General features: G+C 36.7%; 1 protein-coding gene across 2 annotated transcripts in view; it reads right to left on the bottom strand.

The window, feature by feature from the left end:
* The window catches only part of LOC128998116 (protein O-linked-mannose beta-1,2-N-acetylglucosaminyltransferase 1-like), a 40,550-nt gene extending 17,297 nt beyond the window's left edge, over positions 1-23,253 (bottom strand). For both annotated transcript variants that reach the window (XM_054424115.1, XM_054424116.1), the window contains exons 1-6: positions 22,944-23,253; positions 19,849-20,002; positions 11,429-11,525; positions 10,260-10,402; positions 9,944-10,123; positions 7,926-8,142 (exon numbers count right to left, since the gene is read on the bottom strand). In XM_054424115.1, the coding sequence (XP_054280090.1) occupies positions 7,926-8,142; positions 9,944-10,123; positions 10,260-10,402; positions 11,429-11,525; positions 19,849-19,983 (772 nt within the window). In that variant the 5' untranslated portion in view covers positions 19,984-20,002; positions 22,944-23,253. The remainder of the gene's footprint in view (positions 1-7,925; positions 8,143-9,943; positions 10,124-10,259; positions 10,403-11,428; positions 11,526-19,848; positions 20,003-22,943) is intronic.
* Between the last annotated feature and the right edge of the window lie 345 nt (positions 23,254-23,598).

Raw genomic sequence — 23,598 nt, 5'->3', positions numbered from 1 at the left:
GAGTATTCCTTTCATCAATGAAATTCTGGAAGGTCTTATTCAGTTGCTTGGAGGCACCGACATAGTTCGTTCCACAATCAGAGTATAGGTGAGCACAAAGTCCACGACAAGAAACAAATCTTTTAAGAGCAGCAATGAATGAGTCCACTGAGAGATCAGTTACAACTTCCAAGTGGACCGCTTTTGTGGTAAAGCAAACAAATAGGCAGAGGTATGACTTAAGCTTTTGAGAATTCCTAGTGGTGTGTACTTTCACTTCAAAGTGACCGCTATAATCCATGCCAGTATGATAGAATGGTCTTACAGGCCGTAGTCGAGTTTCGGGTAAGTCTCCCATAAGTGGAGGTTGATTTGTAGGTTTCAACTTAAAACATCTTTGACATTTAAAGATTACAGATCTGATTACACTACGAGCAGATAATATCCATACTTCTTGAGTGAGGATCGATTGCAGCAACTGAGGGCCTGCGTGTAAATATTTGAGATGATAGTGCATGACCAACAGTTTTACAACATTATGAGATTTAGGTAACAGGATTGGGTATTTGGCATCTTGAGTAAGGTTTGAATGTTTCAACCTACCGCCTACTCTTACCAAACCGTTATCGTCAATGTAAGGTGATAACCGAGCCAGTCTTAAGCTGCACTGAGTGCCCTTTTTCAGAGCTGTGATGTCATCCTTGAAAGATGAAATTTGAATGAGTTTGAAGAGATTCATTTTAGCAGAAGAGATCTCTTTATAACTAAGTTGTCCAGCTAGTCGGGCGTTCCCACAAATATTATGGATGAATCGTAGAACATAAGCAGTGACATTTACAAGTTTTCTAAAGCATGAGAATTTTTCAAGTAAATCAAATCTGTAATTTTCTAACTTTTCAACGTTAACTAGGACATTCAAGGGATTTGGTTTGACTTCAAGAGTGTCTTGATCAGTGATTAAACTGAATTCGGGCTTTGGCCAAAGATCTGATGACAAGTATAACCATTCAGGTCCCTTCCACCACAATTGGTGGCTTAAGAGTTGAGATGGGGAGAGTCCTCGGGTTGCACAATCTGCTGGGTTGTCGAGGGACTTGACGTAATGCCATGATTCAGGAGAGATTAATTCTTGTAGTTCTGAGACACGGTTGGCCACATAGACTTTTAAGCGATAGGGGTGAGTGCGTATCCATGTAAGAACAATGGTAGAGTCACACCATGCATACATCGAGTCAATCTTAATGTGGGACGAAAGAAGATTTGAACAGTATTGCAGGAGCTTTCCAAGTAGGTGAGCACCGCACAGTTCGAGACGAGGCAGAGATACTCTTTTTAGTGGGGCGACTTTAGATTTGGCCATTATCAGATTAATTTTAACATCATTCGATAAGTTGATCACACGGAGGTAGACTACTGCAGCATATCCTTTCTCCGAAGCATCGCTGAAACCATGAAGTTCTGCAAGCTTATGAGTTGAGGTAAAGATGTAGCGTGGGATCCTTAGGTTTTGGATCACGGGTAGTTCTTCTAAAAAGGAAATCCATTTTGTTCTTATCTCATCTTGAATTGGATCATCCCATTTTAGACCTGTGGTCCAAAGATATTGAATGAGTGTTTTAGCCCAAAATATTACAGGTGTGAGAAATCCTGGGAGATCATAGAGTTTAGCGATTGTTGAGAGAATCATTCTCTTGGTTAGCAAGTGGCCTACTTCAACATTCTTTACTTTGTATGAGAGCATGTCTGTCTCTGGGGTCCATCTTAAACCCAATACACTGTAGAAGGCCTCACTACCATCAGTCAACTCCACTGGTGATTCTTTGTGTTCGACTGGAATCTGATCCAAGAGTTGGGGTGCATTACTGATCCACTTACGGAGTTCAAAACCGCCTTTAGACAGCAATGTTTTCAGTTCATTTTGAGCTGACATAGCTTTATCAAGATCTTCAGCTCCAGCTATAATATCATCATAGAAGATAGACTTGGTCAAGATATCAGAAGCTTTTGGGTATGGTTGACCTTCGTCCAAAACTAGCTGGTGCAAGGTTTTGATTGCAATAAAAGGGGAACAATTAAGCCCATATGTAACTGTATTGAGTTTGTACGTTTGGAGTGGATCATCTGGACTAGCGCGCCAGTATATCATTTGATAACTTTTGTCCTTATCAGAAACCAAGATCTGACGATACATTTGACGTATGTCACAGGTGAATACAATTTTATGACATCTAAAATACAATAAAACATCACTGATATCATTTTGAAGTTTGGGACCAGGCATGAGAATGTCGTTCAATGATATGCCATTAGTAGTTTTAGCGCTGCCGTCAAAAACAACACGTATTTTTGAATTCGGGGGATTCTCCTTGAAGACACCGTGGTGAGGCAAATAATAGTATTCAGAGGTAGGAGGTTCTTTACAAATAGTCATATGACCTGATTCAATGTAGTCATCCATAAATTCAGAATAGAGCCTTTGTAACTCGGGTTGATTAGAGAATTTCCTTTCCATCGAGCTAAGTCTCAATTGTGCTTTGGTACAAGATTCACCAAGAGGGGAATGATTTGGTTTCTTGGGCAGCTCGATTATGTAACGACCTGAGTCATCACGTCTATGGGTGTTTTCAAAATGTTGTAAACAGAGGGTATCTTCCTCAGTCTGAGCCTTGATCCGTATTGGGGGTTCTTCTAGCGTCCAGAATTTTTGAAGTGAATTATGAAGATCCAAATCATGAGTTGTCAAGAGTGAGATGGGAAATGTGTTTGATGAGTTTCCTGCTACAGAGGCTACAGGAGCGAGGCCCATCACAACAAAACCAAAAATGGTTCCAAGAGCTTGAGGTAAATTTTGTCCTAATCTATGCTGTTCGCCTGTGAGGGTTAGGGCAAATAAGTCTGCACCGATAAGTAAATCTATCTCTCCAGGCTGATCGAAACAGGGATCGGCTAGGATAAAATGTTTCAAAGATTCCTTAACCTGGTGTGAAACTGGTATCTGAGGCAGGGGTGATGTGATACTACTCAAAACCATACAAGGATGGTTTTTAGCCAAAGGATTTCCATTGATCGCAGACATGTTGACATGTACGATACCTCTAGAATTAATAACTGCACCAGAGATTCCTTTTATTTCATCATGGAGTCGAGTACGTGGGGCGTTGATGAGTTGAATAGCTTTCTCTGATATAAGGGTAAGTTGGGCAGCGGAGTCGAGCACAGCACGGAGTACAGTATGTTGACCATGTTGTGAAGAGACATGAACTAAACATGTACCAAGAAGGATTGTGGTTTTAGTTGGATTGAGTTGACTAGACAATCCTACAAAAGCGTTAACGTTTGTAGAAGCAGTAGGATTAATAGTTGTTGTATTCTTTGAAGATGAATTAGGTGTGTAGGTCTTATTTTGAGGAGACAGCTTAGTTTGATAGCTTGACTGTGACTGAAGTGAACTACGTGTGGGCTCATGCAATAGAGTATGGTGATGTTTGGAACAAATCTGACACACTTTACTTGAGGGGCAGTTGAGTGTGTTATGAAGATAACCGAGGCAGTTTGTACAAATCCTATTCTTGCGAATAAACTCAGATCTTTCACTCACACTTCTAGCTAGGAAAGCTTGACACTTGTATATGTTGTGATCTGCAGCTTGACAAAATCTACAAGAGTTGGTTGTGGCGACAAGAGCAGTTTTTGTATGGTTGGTGAAATGTGGCTTACTTTCACGCGTAAACTTATTAGGCCTAGTTATGTTTGTAGGACACTTTAGGCCAGTGGAATACTTTGAGGTAGATGGTGAACTGAGACAAATACTAGCACCTTCTAAACGTTTGAATTCCATTTCAAGAAAGGTCATTAAATCATTAACAAGAGGGATCTCGTTGTTTAAGGCGCGAGAGTCTTCAAAAGATTTTCTAATATCAGCTGGGATCTTCTTTAAAAGTGTTAAGACTAACAGGGTGTTTTCAGTTGTAATGTCATGATTTAAGTTTTTCAAAGCTTGAGTATTTTCCTTATATACAGTGAGAAATGATTGCAAGCTCTTAAGCGAACCACTAGTAATGGGCGACAAATCCAGAATTTTTGTAACGAGCTGAGTGACAATACGTCTCTTGTTTTCATAGCGATCCTTGAGAAGTCGAAGGGCTACCACATAGTTTTCAGGAGTAATATTAAGACTCTTAACCAAGTCTAAGGGCTCACCACTCAGGGCACTAAGCAAATACTGAAACTTATTCACTGGGGAGACAGAATTATTCGCATTGACAGAGGCTTCAAAAATATTATAGAAACTAACCCACTCTTCATAGTTACCACTAAATTTAGGCAACTCAAATTTAGGCAGGCGCAGAGAAGCTGGAGGTGGAGTAGGTGTTACAACAGGTTCAACTGGCAAAAGAACTTTAATGTCACTTATAAGGGCTACATACAAGTCAGAAAGTTCATCATGCATTGAAAATGATTCCTCCTCATCACAATCAGAAGCAGGGTCATCAGTCACAACTCTATTAAATAAAGTTTTAAAGTCAGTAAATAGATCTCTGACCTCCTCATTATAATTGTGTAAACGCTGTATATTAGCAGGAGTCAATTCTTGACCTTCAGTTCGAGGAAGTTGGTTTGACAAATATTTATTTATTTTCTGAAACCTGTTTTTAACAAGTTTTGCTTTTCTTTGTAGGGTAGTGAATCTCATCATGAACAAACAAATTAAATAACACACAACAAGAATAGATGAGTTTTCATAAAATAGCCCAAAATCTTAAATTAATAATGATCTCATAAATCTAGGCCTACTGAAGTGCATAAATCAATTTGCAATTCAACTTCAATAGTAAAGTAAAGTCAATTATCAATTTGTTATTATCACCAATAATCTCTGTTGACAATAATATTTACAATAATGAATAAAGAGAGCATAGCAATAACAATAATTACCAGTTTTCCCCAGTTCAGGACCCTTTTCAATTAGTATTTGATTAAATAAATAATGTCTTCATTTTTCAACAACATAAACAAACTTGCAGGCTATGTTGATATGTTTCAATTCAATATCGGGTTATATTTAAACAAACAGCTGATGTAGATGAACAGGGTTTTGATGAGTTGAGTTTTCAGTTTAATAGCAGACAGGTGATTGGTTCGTCCTCAGTTCCACCGTTTCACTAATCTTGTAGGTTATTGGTTGCCATGTAGCGCAGAGCGATCTGTTGGCGAAGTTGAGAACTACCAACTACCAAGGTGTATCGCAAAGGACAGAACGTTGTTGCAAAATGGCGGACAATGGGATAGAATATTTCAGGGAAATAACTACTAACTAACTTTGCAATTTTATTTATAAACCCAAATAATAAGACTGAATTGATTGTGAGACCTTATTATTTAAAAGGATTTTATGGATGAGATGTGAATAAATATTCAATCCTAAAAATGTTCTACGCTTGATTTATTTCAAGACAAACTAGGTAGGCCTAACTTGACGTGATTTAGGTGGCAGTGACAAAATTGAACATGAAAATAATAATTGTCTGGTATGAAACAGGAATGGACATTAAAATTGTTCGTAATAATGTTTCACAAGACAAAATATTACCAGTTAGGGATGTGACACTGATCATAAACATTCATTTGAGAAATAAATTATTGTACTGTATCAATTATATTTTAATTGGCAAATGTAGTCCGGCTCGACAGGACCAGCGAATGGGGGGTAAACTTCGATATGGTGGACTGTATAAAAAATGAGGGATGTGAGATATATTATGTTAAGATCAGCTTTAGAGACACACTGTGAGCACAAAATAATAAACTTTTAAATAGGAAGAAATGTGATTTGGTACCTTCCTTTTTACTGAAGTGATGTCTAGTAGACCGTTGACGCACTTGATGTTTGCTGGCCAGCTTTCGCGTACGCGACCGGTAGTTGCACCAAGAACAGTTTGAATACAGTTTTTAACTATTCAGTTCACTTTTTTGTTAGGTGTGTCACAAATAAATACATAAGATAAACATACGATAATATATAAGTTCAATTTATATGCCACAAATAGAGTAGGGGAATATTATAATAAAAAAACTAGGGAAAATGGCGAGAACATGATGCCGGGTTGAAGAGTACATGAGGAATGGGGGGAATTGCCAGACATCACGTGACAGGGCAAGGGTCAGAACAAAATATGAATGAAGTCTGGATTCACCTAGGTTGCGTAGATGCTTGAATACGGAACACATACGCTTATCTCCACAGGATGTGGACTTGTCTAAGAATATCTTAAGTTATTTTGTATTCATTCCAAAGATTTATGTTTCAGAAAACAGCTGCTATTTTTGTAATATAACCTAGAGTTATGTTATCGCTAGAGTAAACAAACAAAACAATGCAACTTGTAGGAAGGGCAGGGGAGGGGGGTTAACAACTTCAAGGTCAAAATATTTTTTGTGACTCGACCCTACAGTGAGAGGCTATAAATAAACATCCTGTCTCGTAACAAAATGGTTGACTATAATATTGTGGTATAATTACCTCGTCAAGTAATCCAAATGATTTGATGTTAGGTTAAAAACCTACTACATGTTTCACCGTTAATACGGCATCGTCAGGGTACAAACACAGAAAGACATTGCTGTCACACGCACACAATAAATAAATAACACGAAACGAAACATTTAGATAGGCCTATCACACGACGCGGACGGTTCCGGCGCAGGTAGTAGACACCAGTAGGAGTCGTAAGATTTAATGTGAAATAAAATGACACATTACATTATTTCACAACTCTGCACAAAAATATTTACAATATTGTTTAGTTCTGTAAATGATACATAATATTAATATTTGAACATATTTAACATATACTATACCAATTTTCTGTAAAATCTTTTAAAATTCAACTATGAAAAAATATCTCCCACTAAGGACATAATTTATTCCTGTATGCCCATGAATTTATTGTTATAGGCCTATTCATAGTTTTTATTCGTTTTGTAAATGTCTTTGTCCCGTTCGTGTGTGTATGTTTATGTATATTAGTAAACAATGACAAGGATTTCTTCATCCAACTGCAGTTTTTTGACAATGGCAGATACAAGCCGAAACATGTAAGCATCTGTGACATAAATTGAGCCTTTCAAACCTAAAGGTTCATTTTCAAGCTGTCACCATTTAAAACATACTCTAAATCCTCTTCATAACTGGGAAGACGTTAAATACACAAAACACAAACACGAAAACATTAAACAAAAATTGGTCAAATATAATACTGATACGGTAGCATGCGTGGCGTAGAGTCATGACTCATCTTTTGCCGGCTAAACCACGCACGCTACCGTACCGAGTCAGTATTGTATTTGGCCAATTTTAAAAAAATGTTTTCGTGTTCGTGTTTTGTTTATTTAACGACTCTTCCCAGTTAAGAAGAGGATTTCGAGTATGTTTTAAGTTTCAACTGGGGACAGCTTGAAAATAAACCTTTAGGTTCAAAACCTGGTACGTGATCCAGAGGCTAAAGATGTTTCAATTTTACAAGTTAATTCAAACAGTTTATCCTACTGACAAATTATTCATACATTGAGCTAAAGTAGGTACCCCTGTACAACTTTTTGTTGTAGGTAACATAATCTATCCACTACTTTCAAATGCTCCTGTTGACTTTTCTTTTGTTGCATTTCTATGAAAATAATTGCAGTATCAGATTTAAACAGATTAGATCCTGAATGAGTGATTATGTTGATGTTCCTAAATACAAATTTACAGACAATATGTTGTGCCCAGTACCTTTCATATATTAAAGTTTTTCAGCCACATAATTATCTAATATTTTTATTATTACTTAGTAAACCTTGTATTGTAACCTTGAATTTTGAAATAATACCATTGTGAATTGTATGGATACTATAATGTAGGTTAATGAGGTTTCTAGAGGAATGAGGTAATCAGATGAGAAACAAACCTTCAACAGACACCAAAGGAACTTGGACCCTCAGCAACACAGAAGCACCCCAAGTGTTGAAGTCCGTACTCTTGCTGAAGGACTCCCCGTACATTCGGACACCCTTCTGCGCCACCATCGCCCACATGTCTCGCCAAGAGATAAGCTGAGCGCGTCGAGACCCCAGCCTGTGCAGAAGTTCTCTAGCAGGCTGCTTCATTTGGAATGTTCCTTCATCCTGTGAAATCAGGTTAAAAGGCTCACAACTTGATAGTTTTGCAAAGGCCTATTATTTTGCTTAAAGTAGTCTCAAAAACTCAGCCATCAACAATTCGGTAGTTTGGGTAACTCAGCTGCATGTGATAGAGAATTCAATTTTAAAATGATGCACCAAAATCCCATAAAATTGTGACAGCGTTGGATATTATTAAAATTTATTATGTATTGCCGCTCAAGGTCAATGTTTAACCAGTGAAGGAGTTGAAAAACAAACATCGATAACCAATGTTACTTACCAAAAAAGTATAGTAAAGGTTCTTTTAGCGAATTTCCCTATAGGGAAGTAGCTATTACCGTAGGTGGCACGGTAAGACCTAGACCCGGGACCGATTTACTTTTTCATTTTGATGTCCCCAGAGGCCAAAAACACTATTCGTTCAAATTTTTATATATGTATATATATATATATATATAGACATATATATATATATATATATATATACGTCCGTGAACGCGATAACTTGAGTAATTTTTGTCCGATTTTGATGAAATTTGGTTTAAAGGTGTAAAGCGGGATAAACTTGAATGAGTTCGCGAACCAGCATGATCGGACCATGGGAACAGGGCTTTACGGGGGGTTTTATGGGGTAAAAATTGGTTTTTCTCACTTTTGACCCTCAAAACACAAAATTTCCTAATTTCTCTTTAGACCTTTTTAAAGAGCTTAAAAAAACAAATAATTTAGTATATGAAAGTATTTTTGTTCGATTATAAGTAACGGAGAAAATTAAAAAAATTGTAAATTTAAAATTCCCATGTTATTCTTATGGAGAATATTGTCAAATGTTGTAGTTTGCTTGTTTATGAATATATTTTGATCAAACTTGGCAAATTTATTTATTTTCTACTAAGCTATCAATATTTTACTCAAAAACACACTTTATTAGTTTCCTTGTAGCAGCAAACCTAGGTACTCGTTAAACCTAATGTTATTAAAATATATTTAACTGAAAATCAATTCAGACAAATGGAAATTCGCTTAGTCGGCAGGTTTGCTGCGGCGGGGGTATTTTTTATAATCGTAGGCCCTACTCTATTTTTTATATTGTTTGAATTTTAATTGGAAACAAAGTAGGAAAGTTATATTTTAAGGCTGTTAAGTTTACTTAATTTAATTTCTGTTTATACTAACTATCCTCTGTGGACGCAATTTACTTAAAAATTAAAACTGTGGGTGGGCTATGTAACCTGTTATGTTTTTTCTGTGCTCAGTTTTTGTTTTAAGTTCAAAATTTCTCATCTGTAGCTTATTTAACAAATTATGAAATTGTAATATTTTAATCTCTGAGACCATTTTTGAAAGTTTAAACCAATTCACTAAAACTCAGCATTTCCAACTCAGCTGCCTTGGGTCACATCAGGCCTTGTGCGTGTAACAGTTTAATTTTATTAATTATTTACTAAATCGTAAAAGCGTGGCCCGGTTGATAACTCATCAACGAAGCTATTCAAAAGGATTTTATGTATTTCCTGGATAGACTGAGATTGAATTCGCTAACCGAAAAAAATTTTTTCCTTCCCCATAGCAGCAAACCTATGTACTTGTTAAATCTACTGTTATTTAAATAAGGAATAAATATGACTTGTTTATGAAAATATTTTTGTAAAAATCCAATCAGACAAATTCTAATTCCCTTAGTCTGCAGGTTTGCTGGGGCGGAAGTATTTTAATTAATACCAGTTTCGTCCCAACTAATATACATTTTCAAGATTTACTATGGTTTAAAAAAAATTACAATAGTGTGAGATTAAAAATTAACCTTGATTGCAAAGATGATGATTCTGCCATCAGACACCATATTGAGGAAGAGTGCCATAGCTTCATCTTCATGAGGGGAGTAGGTGTCAAAAATTCTCTGTGCCATCACACTGCCGGTTGCTTGGTTTAGAACAAGAACATGAATGCCTCTACCTTCCGTCTTCTCTGCATCTTCTAAAATCTGGAGGAACAATTGTTTTTGTTGAATTGTATTTGGAAATTTGAATTGGCAAGGAAATTTGAAAATGATACTTGTTATTAAGAATAACTTGTTATTGAGGGTCTTTTCACCAAGGTTCCACTATATGCCTACTTACCATAGCACTATCAACAGAAACTGCCACTCTTGACTGGCTTGACAGCACTTCTATGGTGAGCATCTTGGGGGCCGTCTCATCTAGCTGAGCTTGAGACAACTCAGGTCCTGGTACATCTCTGGAGTCCATATCCTCATCTGACCCTACAATAACAGTTACAACCAAAATATACACATTCAAACATATTTCTGTTACTGTAGGCCTATATACTAAAATGGTTGTTTTGTTTTAATAGATGCATTGCAGTGATTAAGTGGTTTTCAAGATTGAAAAAAAATCCAGCGAATCTCAATGATGCTTTTGATTTGTATAGGTCCGCTGGTTAGAAAACGACATGCGCGAAATTTTTAGCGCATGTAGGGGAGGTAACGGCGAGGGAGGGTATGTTCCCCCTCTCCACCAATGGCCGTTTTCACACTGCACACTGCTGTGGGAGTTGGAATCCTGTGTTACCAAATGGAACTGCTTACACAATGATATAATAACATTTCATGATGCTCAAATATTGATGCGATTTAGGCTATACAATATTTTTTGCAGGACCTATTTTTCTCAAGTTATGAAGAACGTAATTGCTTACATTTTGATCAGCTGTATAATTTAATTTGATTGGCTGTGTTCGGGAAGGTTGGAGGTGGGGCGGCATCGGAGTGGGGGAAGAGCCATAGTCTGTCTCACTCCCACAGCTCGGTATCTCTCTCTCGCGCCAATGCCACGAGGAGGACGCTTTCTAACCGGCTGACCTATAGTGTGCTTACTGTCAACATTTAGTAAACTTGCAAAGTAAGAAAATTTCAGAAATTTGACTTTGAGATTATGATAGTCTTGACGGAGTATTACAACAGTAACAGCAGATGATTTAGTAAGTAGTAATGATTAGGAAAACAAGACAGAAACTATTTTGGGAGCTACCTTACAAGGGTAAACAGTGTAAGAATTGTACAAATTGAGAATTATTCATCTTAAAGAATGGTGCAGAATGAAGATGAAAATTGTGGTGTATCACACAGACCAAAGCTATAGTTTTTACTTTTGCTCATTTTCCGAACTTGGCGTCCTTGGTAGTTAAAATAAAGGTTGTGTAAAGAGAATCACTTTATGCCCAAGTAATTGGCTACACTAGCTTATCACTTTTTTATTTTGTAATATTTTTGTTAAATTATAATTACCTGAATGAAAAGTTTCCCCTTGAAGTCTCTGGCTGGTATCCAAAATGAACACAACATTTATGATGATAGTTACAATGAGAATTATTACTAGGAGAACCTAAAAAAGAAATAGAGCCTTAAATACATAGCGAGAAAAATACTAAGCTGTCAGATTTAAAATATGACATAAATGTATATTGCATTTGGCATGCAGGATTAAAATGTACGAATTATTTAAGAACAGGTCTTGGAATTGATATAAAATACTCGTGATAGCTGACGGAACCCACAATTAAAAAAACAATCTAAAATAGGCTATACTAAATTTACTGAATCCTGTTTTAGCTGAATTTCTAACAGAAATAATGTACTGTCTGCATATGAAAACAGGTTAACTGAACACCAAATATCTTCTGAACAATTTTATACTCTCAGCAGAAGGAAAAAAATATTTGCTGGTCACTACTACAGTAGAACTCCAATCAGTTGAGACACATTCAGATAATCGAAAATTCGGATAGTTGGATTTTTACCGGAATTGGTGGTGTTTTACAGATAATAGGCAGAGTTGAACCGAGCTTTTACTATTGCGATTGCAAAACGTGTCTGCAAATATTTTGCAAAAGAAAAATTCAAGCTTTCGCAGTGTTTGCGAAAGACGATTTTCCATGACCGCGGGCTGGTGTCTATCACTCCTGACAATGATGATGTCTACAAAACTGAGGAAGATTTTCAAGATTTTGCTGTAGTGGCGGAAAAATATGACGTTGTTCGCGTGATTGCAGAAGACGTTGATGATTTCTGCAAGAGTATCACTTATTAGAATAAACCCTGCATAGTATCAAAAGTTTTGTAACAGTTTTTAATTATTTAAATCTTCAATGGCATATCTTACTCTAATTATTGTCATTCATTTATGTGCAGGAAAAACAACTCTGGCATTGTAATAATGAGTATTTTAATTTTAAAAAATAAATCAAATTAGATAGTGCTCAATTAAAACTAGTTGCAGTCTCAGTAATCTCTCATTTGAAAGATTAATAAACTTGACCATACTTTAAACATTTACCTTGTAGAATGTAATTTCTTATGATTTAGAGGGATAATGTAAATTTTGTTTTACAAGGTTTAAGCTAAAGTACTAAGCAGTTAAAAATATCCTTATATGTATATCATTCCCCATAAACTATATAATTAAACCTTATCTAAAGTGTGGGTCTTAAAACCTGCCCATATGCCCTGTTCTATTTGTGGCCAATCATGAGTGCTATACACTATAAATAAACACAGCAGAAAAAGAGAGGGAGAGAGAGAAAGAGACATAGAGGGAGAAGAGCACTCTATCTTGAAGTAGACAGCTACTCAAGTAGGTACATAAAACTATTGTTAATTTTTCCAACAACAGTGATTTTTTTGCACAAAAAGAGAATTATTCTCTGTGAAAAAAAAATCACTCAGAATTTTGTTTACTTAAGGTAGCATCTTAACCCTAATCTTTCCCAAGTGCTGTATGATTCTTGCATAAGACAGAATTTTAATTAATAATCACAGTACACTGAGGTTGTTGGGACCGAGACTATCTCGTTTACGGAGAATCTTGGATAACGAAGAGGTCGCATATATTTTGAAGTTAGGGGTTATTGTATTAAATTAGGAAGTCAAATACTTGTACAATTAGGCTAATGTTTTAACAATACTTGGCAAATAAAAAGTGATCAAATAAGATTTTCATGTAGGCCCAAATCTTTTTTTAATTAAGGTAGTGTTATTAAAGAAAACAAAGATACAAACATGCTCAACATTCTTCGGTCGTCTTGAAAAACTTCAAACACAGAGAATTATGTTAAACCAATACACTATAATATTTTAAACAGAACAATAAGGTGGATCTTCCTAGTTTAAAAGGCATAAAATTACATTTTGTTGAGTTTGACCTAAACTAAAGCTTGACCAAATCATGTCTTGTAACGGTCAAAAATAGACACCTAAAAATTTTTGACCTTATACATAATAAACGACGTATTGAACAAGGAGAGAAGATCGTTTTATTTGTTTTGGATTATGGAAGTAGTAATGAAAGGAGTTGGTGATAATGAGCCTTACAGAATAAACCTTGGTGTTTCGAGTCTGGACAGAGTTCTGAGCCTTCTCCTGCAAACAAAACTCTTGGGACCGTGTTTAGGTAAAAACAAATCTCGACCGACCCCTGGAAATTTAAGAACCCGCGCAGACTGAACTATTTTGGGCATCAATTTAGATTCCGAACACCCCACCGAAAACACGGTCACATTTTGGCGCCCGAACAGGGACCCTACATTGTTAACTGTTGAGAACATATGACCATTTTTGCCTTTTGGCTGGCGCCCAAAAATATCGAATTCTCCTTTTCAACATGTTTGACCACGTGTTGCCCCTTTTCCTTTGCCCCACGCTGAAGAACCGGCGATGGATTACGACGGCAATGGGAAACCGATACATCATTGATCCCCCGTAATTAAGTAAGGATAGCATGTAGGTGGGATCGTAAATTGTAATTCCATTTCGCATGCTTAAGTAGTACGTAGCTTATTGCACTGCTTGCCTAATTTTGCATGCTTGCTTGCAGCTTTATCTGTGCTAGAAGAGTAGAGTAGCCAACGTAGAAGTAGAAAGTAATTAGGATGGAAGGAGAAGTGACGAAACGCCCGGAAATCTCCCCGAGAAGTCCGTGTAGTGGCCATCGAAGATTTCCCCCGTGCCCTGCAGAACAAGGCTGGGAGAACTACTGGGGCCGTTAGTTTCCACTATTTTCCGACGGTATTTTCCAAGGCCGTCGACGAAGGGGGATTTTCGCGAGTCGCCAGGTGGAACAAGAAGATCATTATTTTGTCCTATGATGTCCTACTGTTTCCCATACATGGGCCCCAAAGAAGTCGGATGGGAAGTCCGCGGGAAGAGGCCATTTGTATCTGGTGGCCGCTTTCATGAGGGAGAAATTAATCAGGAGCTTTGACTCTGGGACAGGAATATCCCTCACGACTTCGGCAATGCGTCAATTACATCGAATGGGAGACCTGCCGGATCGGCCATAAAATTTACCGCAGAGAGTGGACCCTGAAAGGGAATCCGGGCGGTTTAGTGCTGCAGTCGAACACCATTGACTGTGGGTTTTTCCTCTGCTATTACGCAAATTGTATCGTCACGAGAGTAGATCCCACAACCGTGAAGGCCCCATCCAGCAAGGAGCTTAGAAAATGGGTATCCACTGTACTGAGGAGGGATAGAGTGCAGACCGCTGGTGCCGAGCGAGCGAAACCCGCCGAAGACCTTTTCACAGGACCACCTGCGTCTTACACCGAAGGGGAGCTTCAGAGAGGTCTGCAGCAGCAGATGACGATGATGTTGGAGGATTTGCAAAAGATGCATCTGGTCAAAGGGTTCTCCACCGTAGAAGAGCTGGAAGTAATGGAGGTCGAAGAGATTGAAAACCTCGGAATCGACCCTGACGGAGACGAAGAAGACCCGTTCAAGGACGTCGTAGATATGTACGAAGTCTGTGGTTCGATGGAAGCGGAACATGACTTCGTTGTCGTAGATAAACCCTCATGCTCCGGAGACGGAAGACCAACCTCCCCAGCCTTGTCCATTGACGCGGAGGCTGACTTGTTAGAAGCCATCCTTTACGCCTCTAGTGATCGGGTGAAGACGCCCCGAGAACGATCAGAGACCCAAGAGCTGCTACCAAATGAAGCACCGGTAAAAGAGCACCCGGAGGCTATGGATCTAGGAAGCCAGGGAGAAACGAGGGGCTCGGAAGGAAAACTGTTTATCCCGGATGTGCGAAGTTGTCTAGGGAGGCCAGACCCCAGCTGCGCCGGCATGGATGACTCACGACCGAAGCGGGGGTATCCTCCAAGGGACCCGGCGACAGTTCGTGTAAACCGCTCGGCTGGCCAGAAGCCAAGGATGAAAAGGAGGAAGATGTGGGTGACGGTTGACAATGGGTCGAGGAAACGAGTCAACATGAAGAGGCTGGGCCTACCTGTGTTAAAGCCATTTGGCTGATCACCGAGACGGGCGAGATGAACTCGAATAGAAGAAGGAAGTTTTGTTTGATTTTATACCCCAGGGGGTCTGTTTATTTATTTTGACTGTTAAAGAAGAAAATTTATTTGGAGGGCCGAAGAAGACAATTACAATGCGGTTGGAAATTTTCACGGAAGGCTTGGAAAGCTAACCTATGCCACCAGCGGAAAAAAAAACAAAACAAAATAATAAAATACAAAAAAAAATGAAAAATATAAAAGGTTACGTTTGCCCATGGAGAGGGAACTTTCCGTAAGATTAGGATTTCTGTTGAGTTGCAGCAAGTATAGGCTACGTCTTTTTTTTACTGGTCTTTTTTACAAAAACAGAGGAGTGTGTAACGGTCAAAAATAGACACCTAAAAATGTTTGACCTTATACATAATAAACGACGTATTGAACAAGGAGAGAAGATCGTTTTATTTGTTTTGGATTATGGAAGTAGTAATGAAAGGAGTTGGTGATGATGAGCCTTACAGAATAAACCTTGGTGTTTCGAGTCTGGACAGAGTTCTGAGCCTTCTCCTGCAAACAAAACTCTTGCGACCGTGTTTAGGTAAAAACAAATCTCGACCGACCCCTGGAAGTTTAAGAACCCGCGCAGACTGAACTATTTTGGGCATCGATTTAGATTCCGAACACCCCACCGAAAACACGGTCACAGTGTACATCAAAAAATCGTAACCACATGGCTGCCAATGCACGGCACGTGTTTACGTTCTGTAGATGGCTCGGCCAACTGGTGGCCAACCTAGTACAGTGTGATTTTTCATTTTCTAGGTTATTCTATTCTTAAGTTTAAATAATAATTAATGGTTATTTCAAGTATTTCGATTAATAAATCCCAAATTACAATTGTTACTTTTCAGTTTTCTTGGAACAAAAACATGCAATAATACAGTAGGCCTAACTATTGTTTTCCCCCTGAAAATTAAAAAAAAAATAGATTTAGGCCTTTAACAACCTTAGATAACCCCTGTCGTATAATTGCGAGTTTACTGTATATCATTAGAAACAAGCACAACTTCAAATTTATTTTTCAATAAGTTAACCTAATAAAGTCAATTTTAAAACATAATTTCAAATATTGAACAGAGCAACAAAAGTGTTTTACTACGTTTTGTGATACGTAACTACGTTACTACTGTTTACAATGAGTGATTGTATGTGTATTGTTCAGTTTTTATTTCATTGTTTTCTAAATTTCCCACGAGGAATTGTAAAGTTTGTTATAAGGTTAAAAGAACAAACTTCGATCAGAAGTTCCACTACGTCCACACTACGTCCAGTTATTAGAAAGGACCTCAACAAACTTGTAAATAGTGTAAATATTATGTAGGTTAGGCTAAATTTAGCCTAAGTTTATTGAAAAAGTTAGTTAGGAAAAGTTGTGTGTGAATGAACATGAAATTTGTATATGACATCCTGGATTTGTGTGCCTTAGCCAACTTGAATCGAGTGCGATAGATAATTCGTTTATGGTAAGATTCCATTGTTTTTATTATTTTCTTTTCACTAGTTTTATTGTTTATAATTGTTATGCAGTCTAGTAATCACAAGAGGATATATCTTGACTTGTTTTAATTTTTGGTTAGATAGTGAAAAATGACTTAATTTTCATATTTGTCGTGATTTACAAAAAATATACCTAATTAAAAAAAGTATAACAGATACACAAATATATTTTATATTTCCACGTAGAAAATTAATACGGTATACATGAATGGCAATTATAAAACTATAGCACATCAAAATACAATTTTTTTTAACCTTGCTTTCAAAAAAAAATTTTTTTCGTTACTTAGGATAAAAATAAATACATCTTATATGGACTTATGTCATTTGAAAGGAAATTAATTTCTGAGTAAAAAAAGACAAATTGCATGTATGTAGGTCAAGCAAAAGATTTGTTATGGATTTTATACTAAAACCTTTAATTGGGTTCAGTCTCCAAGGGGTAAAACAAAAATTTGTCTAGTCTACTGAAGTGTTTTTGTCCAATTAATAGGTTGCGGAGAAAATCCAAAAAAAATTTAAATTTATTTAAAATCCCCATGTTTTTTCTTATAGAGAAGAGGTAAACTGTTTAATTTGCGTATTGCTGGAAACCTAAGTACTTGTTATAGGCTACCTAATGTTATTTAAATGAGAATTAAATTTTACACAGCCTATTTATGGAAATATTTATAAACAATCTAGTGGAACAAATGGGAATTCGCTCAGTCTGCAGTTTGCTGCAGCAGGTGGTATTATTTAATGATAATTATGATATGCTTAAATTACTGATACATATCAAAACATAGCTTATAATGAGAAATTTGTTTGTCAAATAAGTTGATAAGGTAATATGTACATTGTTATTTCATGTATAAAAGCAATAGCATCTTGTATGGTATATTTTACTCAACAACTACTATTAGTAACATGTGACCTTCAAAAACATGATGGTCACACTAGTTATAAGGTTCTATTTAAGCTCATTTTGATGTAATTAAAAACCAGGCAACTGGTAAATATGCACTCTAAAATAGGCTACTATTACTGTAAAAATTATGTAAATAGACAACAGATTTTTTCAATTGAATTTGAATAAATTATTCATATATGTTCGGAGTTTCAACGAGGGCTCTTGCTATCCTTGGGAGCCAGTTAACAGATCCAGAATATCACTGTATACATTGAGTCAAGAATGTGTTTATTTGTTGATCCCAAGCCAAACAGATATATCAACAAACAATCTCAAATACTTGAAGAAATATGTAGGGTGATAGAGCAAACTTTGAATGCATACTAACTTTTATTGAAAAATGTTATTTAAAATAAATATTATAAAGAAATTTAACTAAAGAAAATATGTAAAGGAAATAAAACTGGAAAATAAGTATAATTTTAAAACACTTTTAAGGACTTTAAGCCTAAAAAGCATGTTAACAGTAGGCCATGTTCTGTGAGTGGTTTTTATTACATGAACAATTTAGTTTTGCAATTTATTATTTATTTAATAGTAGGTAACTGGAAAACAAAGTACTACTCTCTCTTTTATGTTTGATTTATTTTATTTCTTGTGTTTATTTGTGAAATAGTTTTGTTGTTATAATGAGACAGATCATTATACATCATGATACTTTAATAGTGTTGATTGATTGGTTTTTAAAAAGGGTGTCATCACTTTTGCTGCCAGTGATGTTTGCTACAAACTGGAATTTCCGCCTTGTCACTCTACAATAATCGTTGCAGCCTCCTTATAATTTGTTAATTAATATTAAATAGTTGGTTATAACTCAAATTACAACCGACTATTGAGAAAATAAATTTTACCATCTTGTTCAGATAATAAGACACACATTTTGAGTCCTCTCATGGCATAGCCACAAGTCAAAAAGTAATAGGTCTTGTCTATGATATGGTATTGTAACTTTGATCTCTATTATTAGCCATCCTGCACACATGTGTCATATTATTAATTCTTTATTCACAGAATTTGTTATTTACCGTTTGAATAAATAAATAGACTTCTTTTGATAGTGACTCGCTTGATTTGATACCTAGACCAATACCTATGGTATCGAAAGAGAAGATTGCTACGTCCCTAGTCAGGGCTGATGTCTCACCCTGCCAGGTAGAAACTAGTAGCGAAAGTCGCAAATCCTAGTGTGGTAGCTATTGACATGGCTAACAAATATAACATATTTTTTATCAAGTTCCGATTGTAGTTTAACTTGCTCTTTTACAGCATTTATGTAAACTGTAAACAATTACTTCAATCAAATAATTCAGAACGTATAGTAACGTACCAAAAGTTTTTACCTAAAAGATGTACAATCTCTCCCATATAAAAAAAAAATTAGTAGGAAACTAAGTTTTTTAAAACCTCAACTATCTATTATCTACGAGACCACAGTACGCTTAGAACGCTAATAAGGCAACCTCAGCCTACTATATTGCAACATGACATGATGAATGCCTGATGATGTTTAGGAAGACTATGATAAACATAAATGTATCAAGTTGTAATTAGAAATCCCTGAGGCAATATTCAGTAGGCCTACAATTAATCGATCTTAGAAAAGGCCCTGATTGTTTAGCATTCTAAAGTAAATTAATGTCACAAAAATATGTTTAGCCTAGAAAATAGGCTTTGAGGAGGGAAGATTTTCAGAGTCTACTACAAATGCCCAATCTTTGGATGTTCCAAATGGCTTTGGACGAATACCCATTTATAAGTGTTTCAAGTCAAGGGTCATTTGACTCACATCACCAGCGCCCAGCCTGTGCAAATGTTCCTTTGCCGCAATAAATAAAAGCATTTTGCTCAAAGAAATTATCTTTTCATTACTAGTAAGAAAATAAGACTTAGTTCACTGTGGTAACTTTTACCTGAAATATGTTGGCCAACAGTTTATGTTTGCTCATAGAACCCTTTACAAAACGATGGTGGTGGATGAAAAGTTTTCCAGCATTTTTCCTTGGCACAAAAGGCACAGCATGAGGATTGGGCTTCCAGGAATCCATTTGTAATGTTCATTATTGCCTGCAATAACAAATAGAGTCAATAGAGTTAAATGTTTATTCAATGATAATTTGAGTCTCTGAGGATAAACAACTGATGGGGCTGGATGATATTATAGTAACTTGTTCAGATTAACAGTATCAGAAATTGATTTTATGGTATATTAGGCTAGCGTTGTAGGGTGATATTAACCTTTAATTTGTTGAGGTTTTCCGTCAAAAGATTGACGTTAAGCCTACCAAAGTTTAAATAACTAGGGAGTTATTTAAAAACTCCCTTTCTGTTTGAAGCTCAATTTATGTAGAGGTGGTTTAAACAATTAGGTGTGAAGACTTAGTCTAAAACCTTTTTTTAAATTCCCTTGTTAATTATAATGGTATCATAAGTTAATGGTATACCGTAATAGTAAACTTGTTATATAGCCTACCATTAAGATTAACATGTTTACTTTTTCATGCTGTGAAATGAGAAAATTTTATTTTTTGAGGTTCCACTGTATTCTAAGACAAAAAGTAATTTAACAAAACAGAAGATTTGACAATGGGGCTGTTGGCCCCGAAACTATAGTCATCATAAAAAACTACTTGGATTGAAGACGTAAATAAGGTATAACCTATTAATATTAGTAAATAAGGCAGCCTAGGCTAGAAAACAAGCAAATGTCAATACCGTAGTGTAAAAAAAGGTTATGAGTGCAAGTGCAGAACAATACTTTACAGCCCTTCTGAAAAGGGTTTTGCAGCAGTCAACATTGAGCACGTTCTGGGAACACTGACCGGTCCCTTAAATTACGCCATTCTCGGAGACTGGTGAGATAACCTAGCAGACAGCTATTACGTCTTTTTCGAGACCAGTGCAAGATTAATGCAACGAAAAAATTGTACGGTGCATAATACACTGACAGCCTCTGATTGGTCAGTTTCGTGGACAAAAGTATTCAGCTACGACAAGATCCATCGGATAAGGTTCATCAGTTTGATAGTGAATAATTTATTCTATGAGGGAATTTATATTACGTAATAAGTGAATAATTTTCAAATAATTTACTCTGATGGGTAAGTTTGTTTATTCTTAAGTAAATAGTAGGTAAGTTAGATGTGTAAATTATAATCCGATGTGTACCGTAAACCAGTGACTAACCGTTCTGGGATACCAAGACTCTTTGCCCCGGCGTAGTAATGGTGAGTAAGTCACCGGTTCATCTGCACTAGTGCACCGGTACATGTTCCCAGAACGTGCCCAATAACTTAATACTAACTTAATTGTTTTAGTAAGTATATCCAATTTCAGGGATAAAAGTATTTAGTTTAGGCTATATTATAGGTACCGGTACCTTAGAACTCTACAATTTAAATATATTAGAAAACAGAATACAACATATATTCTTGTTAAACAGGCTCACAACTTAGGCCTACTGACATTTACTGTGCCATACGATTCAGTCTCTGTCTGATTGAGGAGGAACAGCCTTTACAGCTCTCCAGAATGTGATTCTGTGAGAGTAATTTGATATTTTAAAACTCCATGTGAATTAAATAAAAAGATAGCCCTAGGACTAGATAACACTATGCATAATGTAGGCTTATATAGGCCTATCCCACAGTCCATGCATGTCCTCCATATATATTTCGTTCAAACCTCTCAGAGTGAAGAGTTCTTTAGGGTTACCCATTCCGATTCTGTGACTGTGGCGACAGTCCCGATTTCGGTCCCATGTGCCCGTGTTTATGCCCATGTTAATCTGGGGGGCCTGTCCAGATTTTTCCCCAACCAAATGTGGCAACCCTGGTTTCATGTATGCCTACCACTGTTTTGCTGAAGATTCTGACTTATTGTAATTACCATAGCAAGTGCTCACGTCATCCATACTTAAGCACAGGTCACACTAGGCTGCTGGCCAGCCGCTAGTGATCAGCGGCTGGCACCAGCACCACCAAGCAGCCGGCTTATCCACGGATCACACTAGGCTGCTTGTCAGCCACTTATTAACGATGTTTGAGAAGGAACAGCTGTGAGGTTTTGCAACAAATCACCGTAAGCTGCTTATTTGATGTTTTTACTTCTTTAGAGAAACGTCCCACAAGCACGTAAATATAGTTTTGGAAAAAATTTAAGAAATCAATAACTTGCTTCCTCGACCACCTAAGCTCAATAATTTCTATGCTAACTTACAAATAGTAGCCTACTTTTAATCGCCTTGTTTAAAGCTCAGTTCTTGTCGCAATCTCGTCCTTTTTTGGGTCCTCATAAACCAGCACTTAATATTGAGGATGTGTGTGAAAGAGAAATAGGCCTAGGTAATTTTATTAAAAGATGCTTAACCGCAAGAAGAGACGTTAGTGGACCAGGCCATGGATACAAATAATTTATAAATAAATTATCTTTTTTTAATACCATGTTTTTAAACCCACTAAAAGATTAATCAGAAACATACAGACATGTTTTACGAAAGTCGCCATCCAGGAATTACTAGAATTAGTTTAACCTCTAATTAAAAAATAAGACAGTGGCTATTGTCCTTTTGTGTTAAACCAAGTTGTAAATTATCTTCGGTCGCCGCTGACATGCTTCTAGAGGTGGTCAGACTACGCTGCTCGCTGGTGTCAGCAAGTGCGAGTGGTGACGTGACCTCTAGTCGCCGCTGCCTTGCTCCCAAAAGTTGAACATGTCGAACTTTGCCAGTCGCTGACAAATAACTTACTCGCCGGCTAGCGGTACCAGCTGCGAATTTTGTGGTCACATTAAGCTTACAGAAGCGGCTTCTTTCAATTCGCCGCTGATGCCAGCCTAGTGTGACCCGTGCTTTACAGTGTGCTTAGGTTAAACATTAGGCAGAATTTCTCATCGCAGATTTTTAGTAACACACTAAGCCTAGCCTACCTATAAGTATTTTGCAGGAAAACAAAAACAAAATCTTAAACTAATGCTTATAAAAAATATTTCTAGGATAATTCGAACTTACCTTGGTGGTTAAAATGAAATTCTTAAAATTCTGATTAAACTGTAATCAGAAAAACTAAAGATGTTCTTAAAAACACTCATCGAAGCTGTACTTTATCTGAATTTATTTGATCAAACAGTAATAACTAAGTTAAAAGATAATTAAGTTAGAGAATAAATCCGTGCAAAGAGGATTAGGTAAGGGGGAGTGTCGTTCATTCGATATTCATCGGACAATCATCAACCAACATGATTCAACATCAGCCAAACCCAAACCAAACCAACGCAGTTCACAAAATTATAAACAAACAGGATGAGATGAGAATACAAACACAAACAGATGAAAACTAAAGTCTCCTTCGTTCTCCTTCTGCTTCTACTCTAACTACGAACGAAAGTACCTCTGTTTTTTTATCATGTAGACTGACTGAACGACTGAACTGATGGAATACAGAATCCATGACTGTGTATTGTCATAGATTAAACATACTCCTTGAGGAGTATGTTTAATCTATGTTATTGTGTACATTGTGTAGGAGGGACCTGTTCGTACAGAGAACAACAGGAAAAGCTTCACAGCCATTGAGCATATATTTCTGTCAGGGCTTATAACTTTATTTGTCTGTATGATTCTTTTCTAATTCATATGCTTTATAACGGTTCTCATAACTTGAAAT

Source organism: Macrosteles quadrilineatus, unplaced genomic scaffold (assembly GCF_028750875.1).
Source record: "Macrosteles quadrilineatus isolate MER2022 unplaced genomic scaffold, UCM_ALF_1.0 Scaffold_7__1_contigs__length_78375512, whole genome shotgun sequence".
NCBI classification, from domain to species: domain Eukaryota; kingdom Metazoa; phylum Arthropoda; class Insecta; order Hemiptera; family Cicadellidae; genus Macrosteles; species Macrosteles quadrilineatus.
This window is presented reverse-complemented; position numbering and strand designations above follow the sequence as displayed.